The sequence below is a fragment of the Pipistrellus kuhlii genome, unplaced genomic scaffold (genome assembly GCF_014108245.1).
Source record: "Pipistrellus kuhlii isolate mPipKuh1 unplaced genomic scaffold, mPipKuh1.p scaffold_m20_p_13, whole genome shotgun sequence".
Lineage (NCBI taxonomy): Eukaryota > Metazoa > Chordata > Mammalia > Chiroptera > Vespertilionidae > Pipistrellus > Pipistrellus kuhlii.
Window position 1 is genome coordinate 50,023,074 of NW_023425438.1, and position 16,011 is coordinate 50,039,084.

The 16,011-nt window shown below is 46.9% G+C and overlaps 1 protein-coding gene across 1 annotated transcript in view; it reads right to left on the minus strand.

Moving 5' to 3' along the window:
• ACOXL (acyl-CoA oxidase like) overlaps positions 1-16,011 on the minus strand; it is a 186,221-nt gene that overhangs the window by 43,946 nt on the left and 126,264 nt on the right. Inside the window, 1 exon segment of the mRNA XM_036436138.1 lies at positions 8,118-8,207. Within this exon segment, the coding sequence (XP_036292031.1) occupies positions 8,118-8,207 (90 nt within the window).

Sequence of the window (16,011 nt, forward strand, 5' to 3'; positions counted from 1 at the left end):
CCTGACTGCTGCCCTCTGGAAGGCCCTGGGGGTGTGGGAGGGCGCCCAGCATTCCCCTCTGGTCAGTGTGGCTCACTGGGCCTGGGCTGCTCCTGCAAACACTTTGGCTTATGCTGCCACCTGTTTTCCTTCTGAAAGTGGAGTTTTGGAGGGTGCCCAAGAAAGCTGGGAGCACTGTAATAGTGTCCACAATAAAAATGAAGCTTAAAAACTCCTCATGCTGAGTCTCTAAGGAGCCTTCCTGCAAACAAGGCCTCCCACGGGCTGTCGCCCGTCCAGGAGAACGGGCCTGTCCAGGCAGTGTGGCTCCAGTGGGCGGGGCACGCATGCTTCTGGTTCCCTTCAGACTCCCCCCCACCCTCCTGCCTTCCCCCTTGCTGACTCTGCGCTTTGTCCTCCTGATACAATAAATCACAACCAGAACCACAACTCCATGCTGAGTCCTGTGAGTCCTACAGAGCACTGTCAAATCCAGGTGCTGGGGACCCGACACACACCGCACCCACCACACTGCTTACAAAATAACTTCCCACTCTCGATATGTGCCCATCGAGGCGTGGGTGCTGTTATCCAGCACGTGTGGGAAAGGTGTCTGCCTGCAAAAATGGCCAGGAAGGTCCACATTGCCTGGTTTTAGGGTTTTCGGTGACCGCCTTTCTGGCAGGTCTGAAACTGGACCACCCGTTCCCATCCTCTGCCTGTGCTCTGAAGTCCCGTGTGGGCCCTTTCTGCCCATGAGCTCTACCTGCCCTGCGTGTGCTGGCACATCATCCCCCCACCCCCGCCCCCGTCCCTCCCGAGCAGGCGGCCCAGTGTCCCCGCACACCTACTTCCAGATGCTGTCAGTGCCTCCCTCTCCGCCCCCACTCCGCCCCCCACCCCTGCTCCCATCCACAGGACAAAGAACAAGTCCCCGTTTCTCCATGTGCTCCCACTCCCTCATTCAAAAAAATAGCCTTTCCGTGGAGCCCGCAAGGAGAGCTTCAATTAAAGGTCCGAATCACAGCTTCAAATTCAAGCGCTGTTGACTCTACCTTAAGTTTAAAATACTTGCCCTAAGAGAAAGCTGCCGAAAAACCTCTCACACTTGGGACATGTGAATTAGTGCAGCCAAGAGGGACATGTGAATTAGTGCAACATCGAAATTAGTGAGTATTCTTCATTAAAACAGAAGTGTTGCCAAAACTGGTTTAACTCAATGGATAGAGCGTCGGCTTGAGGACTGAAGGGTCCCAGGTTCGATTCCGGTCAAGGGCATGAACCTTGGTTGCGGGCACATCCCCAGTATGGGGTGTGCAAGAGGCACCTGATCGATGACTCTGTCTCATCAATGTTTCTAACTCTCTCCCTTCCTCTCTGTACAAAATCAATAAAAATATATTTAAAAAACAAAAACAAACAAACAGAAGTGTTTATCTCAGGAGGAGGGAGATAGAAGAACAGGCAGTTTTTAAGCTACCCAAATTAATGGCTTCCTAGACAATCCCCCCAATCGTGTGCTTTCCTGGAGATCTTCCTAGGAGTTAAGGTACGTGGGCAGCAGAGAGGTGTCGCTGAGTTCTCAATGGAGTAAACGACAAATCCGAATACCATTCTAGAAATATCTGCAGCACTCTGTAAGGTAGCAATCATTTTCATTATAAAAGTTCTTAATGTAAAAATGTATTTCAATAAAAAGTTTTCAATTATCCAGAGTCCTTCAACATAGAGGTAACTGTATCTATTATTTTTATTTTTATGTGTCCTTCTAAAGTTATCCATGCATGCGTTTTCTTTTTTTTTTTTTTTTTTTTTTTAATACTAGAGACCCTGTGAGGGGCAGGTTTCCCTCAGCCCAGCCTGCATTCTCTCCAATATGGGACCTTTTAAGGAGTGTCCAACTGTCCATTTATGGGCAGTCAGGCATCCCTCTCACAATCCAAGACTGCTGGCTCCCAACCGCTCGCCTGCCTCTGCCTGATTGCCTCTAACTGCTTCTGCCTGCCATAATCACCCCCTAACCACTCCCCTGCCAGCCTGATTGATGTCTAACTGCTCCCCTGCCAGCTTTATTGCCCCACAACTGCCCTCCCCTGAAGATCTGGTTCCCCCCAACTGCTTTCCCCTGCAGGCTGGGTTAGCCCCCGCCAATTGCCCTCCCTTGCTGGCCTTGTCTCCCTCAACTGCCCTCCTCTGCTGGCCTGGTACCCCTAACTGCCCATAACTGCCCTCCCCTACAGGCCATCTTGTGGTGGCCATCTTGTGTCCACATGGGGGCAGCCAACTTTGACCACATGGGGGCGGCCATCTTGTGTCTTAGAATGATGGTCAATTTGCATATTACTCTTTTATTAGATAGGTTAGTTGTAAATTCCCATGCAGCTGTAAGAAATGGTTTAGTGATCCCCCTTTTCCAGTTTCTCCTAAGAGTAATAGCTTGCATAACTATAGTGTGTATCACAACCAGGAAAATGTTGGTACAAGCAACAGAGCCTATTCAGTGTTTATCAGTTTTAGATGCAGGTGTGTGTGTGTGTGTGTGTGTGTGTGTGTGTGTGTGTGTTTAGTTATATGCAGTGTTATCGCATGTGTAGCTCTGTGTGACCACTACAGCCAAATACATAAAAGCTCCAACCCAAGCATACCTCATGATACCATTTTTTAAAATCCTCACCCAAAGATATGTGTGTGTTTTATTGGTTTTTAGAGAGTGGAAAGAGAGAGGAAAAAAAACTATTGATGTGAGGGAAAAACACTGATCCATTATTTCCTGTATGCACTCCAACTGGGGAGTCGAACCCACAACCTCAGTATGTGCCCTGACTGGGAATTGAACCCACAACCTTGTGGTGTATGGGATGATGCTCCAATCAAGTGAGACACACTGACCAGGTCTCTCATGCTGCCTTTTTATAGCCACAGCCACTTCCCTCTCATTTCCCTCCCTCAGTCCTGGCAACATTGATCTGATCTCCATCTCTATAATTTTGTGTCTGAATGTGGTGAGAACATTTAAGATTTACTCTCTTGGCAGCTTTCAAGTATATAATACAGTGTTGTTCGCTAGAGTCACCATGTTGCACTTCAGAGCACCAGGATGTATTCATGTTATGACTGGACTAAAGGCTGGATGCACAAAATTAGTGCAAGAGTAGGCCTTCCTTCCTTCCCCCGGCTGCCAGCACAGGCTTCCCTCTGGCACCCAGGACCAGGGCTTTCCTCACAGCCCCAGCTTCATACAAAAGGTCGTCTGGAAGGATGTCCAGAAGGACCTCTGGTCTAATTAGTATATTATGTTTTTATTATTATAAATGGTTTGTACCCTTTGTCCAACATCTCTCCATTCCCTCTCCTCTCCCCCACCCCTTGACAATCACCATTCTTCTCATTTTTCATGAGCTCTGTTTTTTTATATTCCACATATAAGTGTGCCATAGAGTAATTGTTTTTCTCTGACTTCTTTTGCTTAGAATAAAATGCCCTCAAGGTCCATCCTTATTGTCTCAAATGGCAGGATATCCTTCATTTATATTGCTAATATTCTACTATATGCACATCACATTTTCTTTATTCACTCCTGTTTCTATGGATACTTAGGTGGTTTCCATAACATAGCTATTGTCCATAATGCTACAATGAACATGGAGGTGCAGGTATTTATTTGAGGTCCTGATTGCTTTTCCTTTGGCTAAATATTCAGAAGGGGGTTGCTGTAACATATGGTAGTTCTGTTTTTAAATTTTGAGGAATGGCCTCAGTATTTTCCACAGCGGCTGTATCGATTTCCATTCCCACTAATAGTGCACAAGGGTTCCCTTTTCTCTACATCCTCGCCAACACTCATTTTCTTGTCTTTTTTGGAACAGTCATTCTAACCAGTATGAGGTGATATCTCACTGTGGTTTTGATTTGCATTTACTGGTGACTCATAATGTTGAGAACCTCTTTTTAAAATTTTTCATTTTTTTAAATGTATTTTTATTGTTGAGAGTATTACAGATGTCCCAATTTTCCCTCCGTTGCCCCCTCCACCTGGCTCCTGCCCCACCCCAGTCCTTCACAGCACTATCCTCTATGTCCTGGGACTATGCATATATGCATAGAAGTTCTTTTGTTAATCTCTTCCCACTCAATGCCTCCTTTCCTCTGACCTGTCAGTCTGTCCCATGCATCTATGCCATTGGCTCCATCTCTTGTCAGTTTATTTTATTCATTAGATTGTACATATATGTGAAATCATGTGATATTTTTCTTTCTCTGACTATTTCACTTAGCATAATAATCTCCAGGTTCATTCATGCTTTCTAAAAGGGTAATATTTCCTTCTTTTATACAGCTGCAAAGTATTCCACTGTTTTTTTATCCACTCATTTATTAGGTTGTTTCCAGATCTTAGCATACCTCTTGGCCATTTGTGTGTCTTCCATTCAGGTTGCCTATTTTAAAAATCAGATTGTTTGTTTGCTATTGAGCTGTATAAGTTCCTTGTATATTTTGAATATTAACCCCTATCAGATGGGTGGTTTGTGTTTTCTTCATGTCATAGGTTGCCTTTTCATTTTGTGGTTTGTTTTGCTGTGAAGAAGCTTTTTAGTTTGATGTAGTGCAACTTGTTTATTTTGGCTTTTGTTGCTTTTGCTTTGGGTGTCATCCAAAAGATTGTTACAAGACCAATGCCACGGAGACTTTACCTTGTGTTTCTTCTATGAGATGGATGGTTTCAGCGTTTATGTGTGTGTGTGCGTGGGTATGCATGTATCATAGTCTAGTAGTATTGATGTTTTATGACTTTGTGATGTTTAGAAACCTCACTTATATTTAGGTTTTTTACTCTCCCTTTATTTAAACAAAATAAAACAAAAAACACTTAATTGCATAAAGTAATTTCTCTATACACATTGAGCATTTCACCAAAAGGAGATATGATTGTTGCTTCAAACATCAAATGACAAGGACAGTGTGTTACATATACTCGTACTTTATACATACTTTCCTTTCTTTGGAGTTTTAAGCCTTCTTTTTTTTTTAAATCATTTTCTTTCTGTTTATAGAACTTCCTTTATTCATTCTTTAAGAATATTGACTAGCAACAAATTCTCTTTATTCCCCTTAATCTGATAATATTTTTATTTCCCTTTCAACCTGGACATGCATTTTCACTGGGTATAGAATTTGCGGTTGACTGTTTTCTTATAGCACTTGAACATGGTGTGTCGATTCCTCCTGGCATCATTGTCAGATGAGAAGCCTGCTGTCATTTGAGTTAGTATTTCCCTAAAAGTGATGCACCATTTCTCTGTCTGCTTTTGATATTTTTTCCTTACTCTTAGCTTTCAGAAGGTTAATTATGATTTTTTAAATATATTTTATTGATTTTTTACAGAGAGGAAGGAAGAGAGATAGAGAGCTAGAAACGTTGATGAGAGAGAAACATCGACCAGCTGCCTCCTGCACCCCCTCCACCAGGGACGTGCCCACAACCAAGGTACATGCCCTTGACTGGAATCGAACCGGGGACCTTTCAGTCCACAGACCGACACTCTACCACTGAGCCAAACTGGTATCAGCTATGATTTAACCTCTGGTGAATTTCTTCGTGTTCATTCTATTTGGGATTCGCTCAGCACCTTGGATTTTCACTTTCCTGTCTTTCGGGTATTATTTCCTTGAGTATTTGTTCACCCTCATCTGCTTTCCTTTCCTTGTGAGGCCTTAGTGATACAGATACTCTGTTATGTTCCAAGGTCCCCAAGACTGCTAATTTTCATCCATTCTGTTCAGACTGGATAAGTTCTGCTGTACTGTCCCCAGTTTTACAGATTCTCTTCCCCATCATCTGTACACTACTATCAATGCCATTCTGCAAATGTGCTGTTTCAGCTCTTGTATTTTTCAATTCTACATTTTGTTCTATCTTTGCTAAAATGTTCTACTATTTTTATTTTTTCAAGAGTATTTGTAATTACCTTTGAAGTATTATCTTTGTCAGATAAATCCAACACCTGGTTCTTCTCAGTGTCATTATGTGTTGCTTTCTCATTCAAGTTGGCTGATTGTATGATGAGCGATTTTCCTACTGCATCCGGGGTGATTGAGATTGAATTTGATCTTCACTACAAGGTCTGGGTGTGTGTCTATGTTCAGCTTCCCAGTGGATGTTGTCAACACCATTCTGACAAAACTGGTGCACTACCTGGCATGGCCTTGTGGCAGACTGGTGAGCTGAAACTTCAGCTCCCTCTTGGTCTTGAAACCAGCAGAAAAGAGTGGGAAAGCAGAGTGCCAACCAGCCCAACTTCCCATCACCTCTTCCTGCCTTCCACTGATGCTGGGAAAGGACAGAGGTCAAGCTTCCACTGGCTCCTTCTAAAACTAGGAGAGAGGGATGTGGACTATCAACTGCTCCAGCTCATTCCACCACTGCCAGGTGTGGCTGGAGGCTCAGCTCCCAAAGGCCCCTTTAGTATGGGGGTGAGAGGACAGGAAGAGAAGGGATCAAATGTCCTGCTTCTTTCTGTCTAATTTGGTTTCTTGTTGCTATGTGAGTGTGTAGCTTCAGCTCCTCAATGGGCCACTACACCAGGGATGGGTCATGTGAGTGGTGAGCAGCTCTGACTTACACATCCTGGTCATCAGATGGAGGTAGGAGCTCAGCTCTTCAACAGACCTTGGTGACACTGGGATTGAGGGGTGGAGTATACTAGTAATTAGCTCCACCTTACCTCCCCTCACTGGGTCTTACTGCTGCCCACAGAGGTGAAGGCTGGGCTTGCCAATGGGCCCTGCTGGCGTTACCCTGATGGGAGGGTCTGCATTCCACTCACTCTGCCAGGCAGGTCCTTGAGCTCCATTCACTCCCCCAGGAGGGGATGGAGGGTTAGTTCCCTGCTCAGTCCCACCGGGTGGGCAGTTGCCTTCTTCTGCCTCCTCAGATTGGAAGTCAGGGGGAAGACCATTTCCGGCCAGGCCCTGCTAAAGTTGGTGTGTGTGTGTGTGTGTGTGTGTGTGTGTGTGTGTGTGTGTGACTGACTAATGCAGAGTGAGTGTTGCCAGCAGGTTTTCTGCCATTAGCACCCTCCTTCCCATCCTTTGGCTTGGGAGAGCAGGCTTTTCGCCTGTGCCTGTGGGAGACATGCCCTGTCCAGGATTTATGGGAGGCAAAGAGGAGACCCAGAGAGCCGACTGCCATTTCCTTCTCTGGGCAGCCTGCTTCCTTCCGCCCCTTTCAGCATCTGTCTGTGCTAGTTCATTGTGTTACATCCAGGGTGTTTCACTGTCAAGAGGTGGCCCTGGGAAGATGGGGCCACACCTTCTTAGCAGAACCTGAAGTCCCTATTCTTCTTTTTCAATGTCAAATTGTGGTCACATTCCATCTACAACCTTATATCACTTTACTTATCACTTCATAAAGTTTTTATTTCTATAATAAACTCTTGGTAAGTATAATTCTAAAGGCAATATAATTCCCCACTGAGTGGCCAGAACACATTTTACATAATAATTTTCCTATTGTTGAAAATTTAGATTCCAACATTATTGCTATAATAAATAATATCCTAGTGAAAACATTTGTGCCCTCAAGTTTCTCTGCATTTAGGATTATTGCCTTAGGTAGCGTCCCAGAGGACAACCCTACATGGCCCGGCAGAAACATGGACGAGTGCCTCCTTTTGTTCTCGCCAGCACTGGGCCTCAGACACACTAACATGCAAGCCAGTTTGATAGAGAAAAGAACACGGTGCTACGCATGCTCTCGTGTGCACTTCCCTATCCCTGATGAGGCTGATCAAGCTCTCCTTTTGTAAATTAGCTTTTTGCATATTTTGCCTGTCCATCTTCTGGGGCCTCACATACCCTTTGGGACAAGCCCTCCCAGCAGAAGAATCTGACTCAATATGCCCAGCTAGTTTTCTTAAACCAAAAAGAAAAGATAGAATTCAACGTCAAAGGTCAGCAAGGAGAAGAATATAATCCCTGTTCAACTATTGCACAAAGCAGGTGCCCGGCGGGAAAACCCTTGCTAATTACAGGAAGACGTCAGAGGAAGATGAAATATAGGAAACACTTCCAATCCCGGGGTAACTCTAGATCCTGAATTTGATGCTGTTTAAGAAGAATAAACATTTCCTGAATCTTACCTGCAGCGTAACAACATTGTCACCTTCAAAAGTGACAAACACATCTGAGGCACATTTTAAGCCTGAGATTTGTATTTCCATCATGTAACCCTTTTTCGAAGAAGAAGGAGGAGGAGGAGGAGGAGGAGGAGGAGGAGGAGGAGGAGGAGGAGGAGGAGGAGGAGAAGAAGAAGGAGGAGGAGAAGGAGGAGGAGGAGGAGGAGGAGGAGGAGGAGGAGGAGGAGAAGAAGAAGAAAATGTCCTATGTTGGATTCTGGCCAAGGGCACACGCCTGGGTTGTGGGCTCAATCTCCAGTAGGGGTTGTGCAGGAGGCAGCCAATCAATGATTCTCTCTCATCATTCATGTTTCTATCTCTCTCTCCTTCTCCCTTCCTCTCTGAAATCAATAAAGAAATACATTTTTAAAGAAAAGAAAAGAAACACATTTTCAATTTGCAATCCCATCATTATAAAAGACTAACATTTTTTTGAAATTAAAAAAGAATACAGAAAATTGAGAAAAACAAATTAACTTATTTCTCCTACTCAAAATAATCATGCTTAGAATTTTGAGCCATCACAGTTGCTTTTGGTGCATAAATTTTATGTTGCGTATTGCCTTCAGTGATGGTAAAAACATTTAAAAGTAGTCACATCATAGTTTTTTCAAAATATTTCAACAAATCATGCTAATTTTTCCAAATCTTGTAAGTTCTAATAAATGTCAGGTATTTAGTGACTGTACCTAATATACAAGAGAATGGTGCTTCCCCTCCCAGCCCACCCCCCTTTTTTTAAAATGAGCAAACATACCTATGCTTCTTGGAAGACAACATCTAAGTCCTAAATTGACACTCTGCATCTTAATATCATTAAATACCTTGCAACTTAAATCCGCACTCCAGCTTTTAGCTAAGTTTCCCCTCGTTTTTACCTCCTGAGACCTTCCCTTACATGGCAGGAGCCTACTGCTCCTTTCCAAAGTGTTCATAATGTTTCTGCACAACCTGGGAGAATTGGCTGCTCAAGAGTAAGTCACTCAGCCCCAGGCAAACCGTGAGGGGAGCAAAGTCGCCTTTCCTTTGGCCTCGAGCCCCATCTCCTGACAACCCTGAGTTCTATTTCTTCCAGCTCCTTGCTCTCCCCACTAAACCCCCAGAACTTCCCACTCTCCAACCTACCACAAACCCATCCTGCCTCGGGGAGTCGTGTCAGCGGCAGCTGCCCTGCCACTCCTGCCAGGAGCACCTGCCTTTGGCCTTCAGCTCCGCCGGGGGCATGACAGGATCTCACCCTGTGGACATGCTCGGGCCACTGCACTGCGGGCTCTGGCTCCCGGGAGGTGCTCCTGTGGGAAGCCGTGCACTCCTTTCTCCAGGGACCCTGACGCCTTGGGAACCGGCTTCACCTCTGAACATGGTCATTCGAGGCCCTGCAGTCCTGTGAGCATCAGTGCCTTCCGCCCAGTGGTGCCCCCTTCTTCGTCCCCCAGCACGGGCAGGCCGGGCTCCTGGTGACACGAGGTACAGGTTAGAGAGCTACGGCAGCCTCACCCGCCCTCAGGAATCCCGAATCAATGTCCCACAGGCAAGGGGCTGTACTTATGGGTAAGCCAGTCAGTAGCATTTCCCTGGGGAAGGTCAGCCTCTGCCTCCCCGCCACCAAGCATCCGGCCAAAGCCGCCCCACAGGCAAACCACACGAAACTCAATTCTGCTCCAGCACTGGCCCAGGACAGACTCATTTCCAGCATCATCATGCTGCGTTTGTCAAGGACCCACCACGAGCCCTTCTCAAACTCTCACGTATTATTTCACTTCCTGTTTCCACCCTCACAGCAGCCCTGTGAGGCCGGTGGTACCCATTTTACAGACAAAGAAAGCGAGGCTTGTGGGCTATGTTATCTTGTTCTTGAGTAATCTCCCAAGGTCTTGTGAAGAAAAGATAACACAAAATACAGAACCTTGGTGTTAGGCAGATGCACTAGGCACAGAGGCATAGCCGCTCAGTGCTCAGGACAATACTTGGCAGGAGCAAAACACATTTTATTTGCGCTTCCTGTTCTAGTTTCACCCCTTGAGGAAGGAGGAACAGACTCTCCCTGCTTTCTGACACCCACATTTAAACTGGTCCCACCCTGCCTCTGAGCCGGGCCAGTGGGGCGCTAACAGGACCAGACGGGTCACCTCCCAGGACAGCAGGATCAGGGAAGGACACTGACAGATTTGTTGAAATACACCACCCCACCTCGTGTCCAACCCCTACCCCCAACAGGCCTCGGCCCTGCGAACATCCTAACCAGCTCCATGAATGCAACAGAACTGGCTTCTCTTGCAGGTACTGAACCAGCTCCGAGCCCTGTCCTGGTTGAAGGCTGGAGTATAACTTCAGACTGTTCTGAGCACTCAGGACTCTCAGGGCCCCAACGGAGCTGTGGGGAGGAGCTCACAGCCCTTTCCCAGTGTGGGAGCCACCAAAAGGACCAGCAGAGAGAAGCCCAGAGGCCCATCACACCCAGGCGAGGCAGTGCTGTGCCAGCAGGCCACCCCGTCTCAGATGCCGTGGGCTGACTGATGACCTGATCTCCTTAGGACAGGCCCAAGGGCCCTTCCTCGTTGACGGTGAGGATTTGGGGGTCTCTGAGTGGCCCCTTTAAAACTAGTCATGTTCCTCACGTCCCCGGCATAGAGTTGTGAGAAAATGTGTCCGGGGCAGAGAAAGATAGTGGCATAGAGAAGTTCCTGCCCGGGGCTGGCAGCCAGATCTGGCTTCTTGAGGGACTTGAGTTCCATATCTGTGGCTCCCAGTCCTTCGGGTCAAGTTATTATAAACCGTGTGTGCACATGCCCACACACAGATGCCTTAAATGTTATTTTCTAATTTAAAAATTAACTTTTAAAATTAATCACTTAAAGCAGTACATGAGCATTGTAAAAACAAATAAACCAATAAATAATGAAACTGAAGAAGAAAAGATAAAAAGTCATCCATGATCTTACGATGTGGGCACCTGAGAAAGAAAGGCCACAGGGACAGACTTGAGATAGGAACTGAAGAGAGTAAGAAGGGGGTAGAAGTTGGGGGTGGGGGAGGAGACACATGTGGAGACCCCAAAACCAACAGAGCTGATCCGGGCAAAGGAAACCATGGAGAGTTCTAGGGGGAGGCCCCTGTGTGCTGACACCTCGCTGGGGAGTGGGCTGAGCTCTCGCCCTGTATGTGCATCTGGGCTGGGGATCTCTCCATTGCAAGACCCTATGATTTGGCCCTCAGTGTAGCTCAAGTTAAAATGGAAACTTTACTTTGGGGAGGCCTATCGAAACATTTCAGAGTGTGTGCGTGAGTGTGCTTACTATGGGCTAAACTGTGTCCTCCCCCCACAATCCATATATTTAAGGCCTAATCCTCAGACTGCAGAATGGGGCTGTATTGGGCAACAGGATCTTTGAAAAGGTGATTAGGGTTAAATGAGGTCATGGGGGTGGGCTGCGATCCACTCTGAGTCCTTATACGAGGAGATCAGGACACAGACCCAGGCAGAGACCAGGTGAAGACCCAGGGAGGAGGAGAACATCCATAAGCCAATGAGAGGAACCAACCCTGCCAATACCTTCATCCGGGCCTTCCAGCCTCCAGGGCCTTGAGCAAATGAGTTCCTGTGGGTTAAGCCCCAGGCGAAGCACTCGGTGATGGCAGCCCCGGACCGTTAACACGGTGTGCCGTGTCAGGTGCTGCCCTGCATCTCGCTGGCACACAGCCAGAGATAATCGATGTGCCTCTGCTCAATGTGAATAAAGCCTCCGGAGTCTCGGGACGGCCTCTCTAGGCACCACCTCCAGGCACTCACAGCCCTTGGAGCTGTCATTGCAAACGAAATGGTAGTTCCCAGCGCTTTTGCTCTTCCCACACTGATCTCTGCGGTAGGGGATGTCTGCTTGTCCGTTTCAGATCGGGGATAGGAGGACAAAGATGAGAAAAAGAAGGGTAGTGAGGAAAGAAAGAGGTTTCATCCAAAAAAATAAGTGAATAATATTTTCCATTAGCTTACTTCACTCTTAATATATTTTTAAAAGAACCGTGGAACAGACAGCGGGAACTGTAAATTCCGTGCGCCTACGGCCAAAGGAGCCCTCGGGAGATGCAGGCGGGATCTGGTCTCGGGGAAGCGCTCGTCCCACGGCTCCTCTCTCTGCCTCTGGGTTGCATCGGCCTCGGAGCCGGTAATTGTGACTGTCATCTGGCTGTGTCTCGTTGCAGAGGGAGCCCCACTAAACATACTTTATGATTCAGACTTTGCACACCGAAAGCTTAATATTTCCCTGCTGTTTATAACAGCTCTGATTTTTTTTACTGTATGATTACATTTAACAAGTGTATGGGAACAAATGAGAAACAGGCTTTCTTTCCCCTTTTAAACAAATTGAGGGTAAATTTTGTTTATTTGAAGAAGAAGAAACAGACAAAATCAATCTTATCTGTGAGGGGAGGGTCAGTTGAACCTAAAGACCAACCAGGAAGGGCTGTGTGAGAGTTGCATTAATTTTATGCTGTGCCTTTCCCCGCCCTGGGTGGGGGGACCTCACATTCACTGCACCCTCTTCTGGGACAGCCAGGTCTGGGTGGGGCCTCCTGACACCCCAGTTCAAGACGCAGAAATGGTGGGTGCTCTGATGAGTGAGGCCACGTTTTCCCGCCTGCCCCACATGCTTTGAGGTGAAGCTGCCCTCTCAGGCTCATGAGCTGGGGACAGGGGGTGGGAGAGAATCACTTCTAGGTCCGTCACCAATTATATATGGAGGGTCTCCTGTCACTGTCATGACGCCACACATTGCAAACTGAAAACGTGGTCCTGTCCTCAGGAGAGACAGGTGTTGGTAATAAAATAAATTAAATTAATTATGTAATTAAAGAACTGTGGCTAAGTGCCGGGGGCGGCGGAGGGGGTGTGTGTGTCTAAGTTTCATGAGAAAAAGATACCAAGACAGAACCCTTCTGATACCAGAGGAGTTCACAGGGGCTGTTTAACTTGAAAACATACAGGGAGTCAGCGAGTCAGGAATGGGAAGAAGCTTGCTTTGCCACGCAAACAGCCTGTGGCAACATCTGAGGCCACAGGAGCTCAGAATGTGCTCAACAGGAGACAAGGCTGGGCTGAGCCGGCGGAAAGTGGCCCAAACACAAGGATGGAGGCAGGCGGGGCTCAAGGGACTTGGGGTCTCAGGAGCCATCTTGGTGCAAGTTTAGGAGCAATTAAGTCAGGAGTAAGATGACTTGCAATTTTAAAAGATAGTTCTAACTGCTGAGTGAGCACAGCCCAGGAGGTGAGAGGGAAGGTGTTGATGGTGTAAGATGGGACACCGGTGGCAGGGAGGTCGGAGGAGGGTTTAGTGAGGGCTGGGTGTGCACGGGAAGGAGAAAAGCTGGACCATACGGACAGCAAATGTCCAGGGCAGTGCTTCCTGAGGAGGATAGTCCTGGAGAGGAGCCTGTTTGTGGGGGAAGACCCAGTGTTCACCTCTGTTACAGGTAGAGGTGAGAACCAGTGAGACATCCAGGAGGACTGGCCAGGATGATAGTTAGAAACAACCTCTGGTGATGTGAAGATGCCTGGGATGGAGATGTGAATCCAACAGTCCTCGCCGTGTGAGCAGTATTTAACCCTCCGGGAGGGACAGGGTTATCTGGAACGTGGCTGCACAGAGAGGACCAGGCTCCCTTTCTGGAAATGGCCACACTCAGGGCTCAGGTGAGGAGCAATGGCTGAGGGGACCAAGAGGGTAATGCAGCAGGAAGGACCGGGAAGGCATGGGGTCCTGGGAGCTGAGAAGCATGTGTCCTGAGAGATCAGACCGGTGAGGACCAAGAGCCATAAGAATCAACAGAAATAATCTGTGGCATGAGGAGGGGCCACCAGATACGTGTGGGACATCTAGCTCTGGCAATATGGCAGAATAGATTGCCTTTGGGAAAACTGATTCTCCAGAAGAAACTGTTGAAAACATGCTTGATGAGTATTTTTTTAAAATATATTTTATTGATTTTTTACAGAGAGGAAGGGAGAGGGATAGAAAGCTAGAAACATTGATGAGAGAGAAATATTGACCAGCTGCCTCCTGCACACTCCCCTAACAGGGATGTGCCCACAACCAATGTACATGCCCCTGACCAGAATCGAACCTGGGACCTTTCAGTCCACAGACCGACGCTCTATCCACTGAGCCAAACCGGTTTCAGCTTGATGAGTATTTAAAAAAAAAAAATAATTTGAAGGCATCTATCCTGTTTCCCCGAAAATAAAACAGTGTCTTATATTAATTTTTGTTCCCAAGGATGCGCTAGGTCTTATTTTCAGGGTATGTCTTATTTTTCCATGAAGAAAAATACAGTACACATTTATTGTTAAATGAAAATAAAGGAAATTTATTACCTGTATACAGTACGGTAGTACAGTAGTTGTCAACACAAACTGTGAATCCTACAGTATCAAAAATTTACTCATTTATTCAATGACAATCATGTCATCATCTTCTGGAACATCATCATAACAATCCAATTCCTGAATTTCCTGGTGAATTTCTTGTAATTCCATTTCTTTCAGAATCAGTGGGCCAAATCTCTCATGTTTAGCCTATGGGGGGCCTTATTTTCGGGGGGATGCCTTATATTTCACTCAGAAGGAAACCTGTAAGTAGGTCTTATTTTCAGAGGATGTCTTATTTTGGGGGAAACACGGAATATATATATACTAGATTCCCTGAAGATTGCTGCAACAGGGCTTCCTGCTTTAGTCGCTGCCCCGCCTGCTTTCCCCCCTGTTCACTGGCCCACCTGCTTCCCTTCCTCCCCCCATCTCCACCCCCCTCCCCCCACCCCGCCCCACTTGCCTGCTTCTCTGCAGTGTTTGGCTTCCTTCTACTGTGTCTTCAGTCTTCTCTCTGGCCTGGGTATGCAAATTAACTGCCATCTTGGTTTGGGCTAATTTGCATACTTGCCCTGATTGGCTGGTGGGCAGGGCTTGTGGGCATAGCGAAGGTGCGGTCAATTTGCAGGTTTATCTTTTATTTGGTAGGATGGAGAGAGAGAGAGAGAGAGAAAGAGAGAGAGAGAGAGAGAGAGAGAGAGAAAGAGAATATGCAAATTAGGCCAGGACTCCATAACAGTCAGGACCAGATAGGAAGAGGTTGCACGTACAGGTGAGGCCCGGAGCGGAGAGGAAGACAGAGTCAGGGGGGCCTGCCCAAGCCTGTGCAATGGCTCAAGCGGCCCCTGAGTGACACAAGCAGGGATGCTGAAGGACACTGCGAGTCAGGCACAGGATCCAGCCCCCTGAGGGTTGCCTCCTGGCATAGCAGGGCACCTTCTCACGTGATTTCAATTGTGCTCTGGGCCTTCAGTAAGGTGATAAAGAGAAATATTCAGAGGCTAGACACAATAAGAAAATATGACTCCAACAAGGGTGGCAGGTGCTGAGGCCCTATAGGAGGTTAAAGACACCCTCACAGCACAGTCCTTGGGAAACAGTGCTCACCATGGCAGAAATAACACTACCCTCACCTGAGGAGATAATGAGGAAATTCCAGCCTCAGTTCTGGCCATGGATGGGGCAAAAATATCTCTCAGAATTTTCAACTAGCGCCTGCATGCATGGTTCTGTGGCCTGAGTCCATGAGGCCCTGGGAGCCTGTGCAGGACCCAGGGTTAAGTGGACTGCAGTCTCCAGGCATCTTACAGTTGATGCAGATTCACTCTGGCCTGAATTACCCAAATAAAATTCCAAAATCATGAGACAGACAAAAAAAAAAAAAAATCACAAAACGCAAAACACCAAGGGAATCAAAGGAAAATTAGAAGTGATAGACAACCAACAGAGTCAAAACCACAGAGATACTGACGTTAGCCTAAAACACTTACCAGT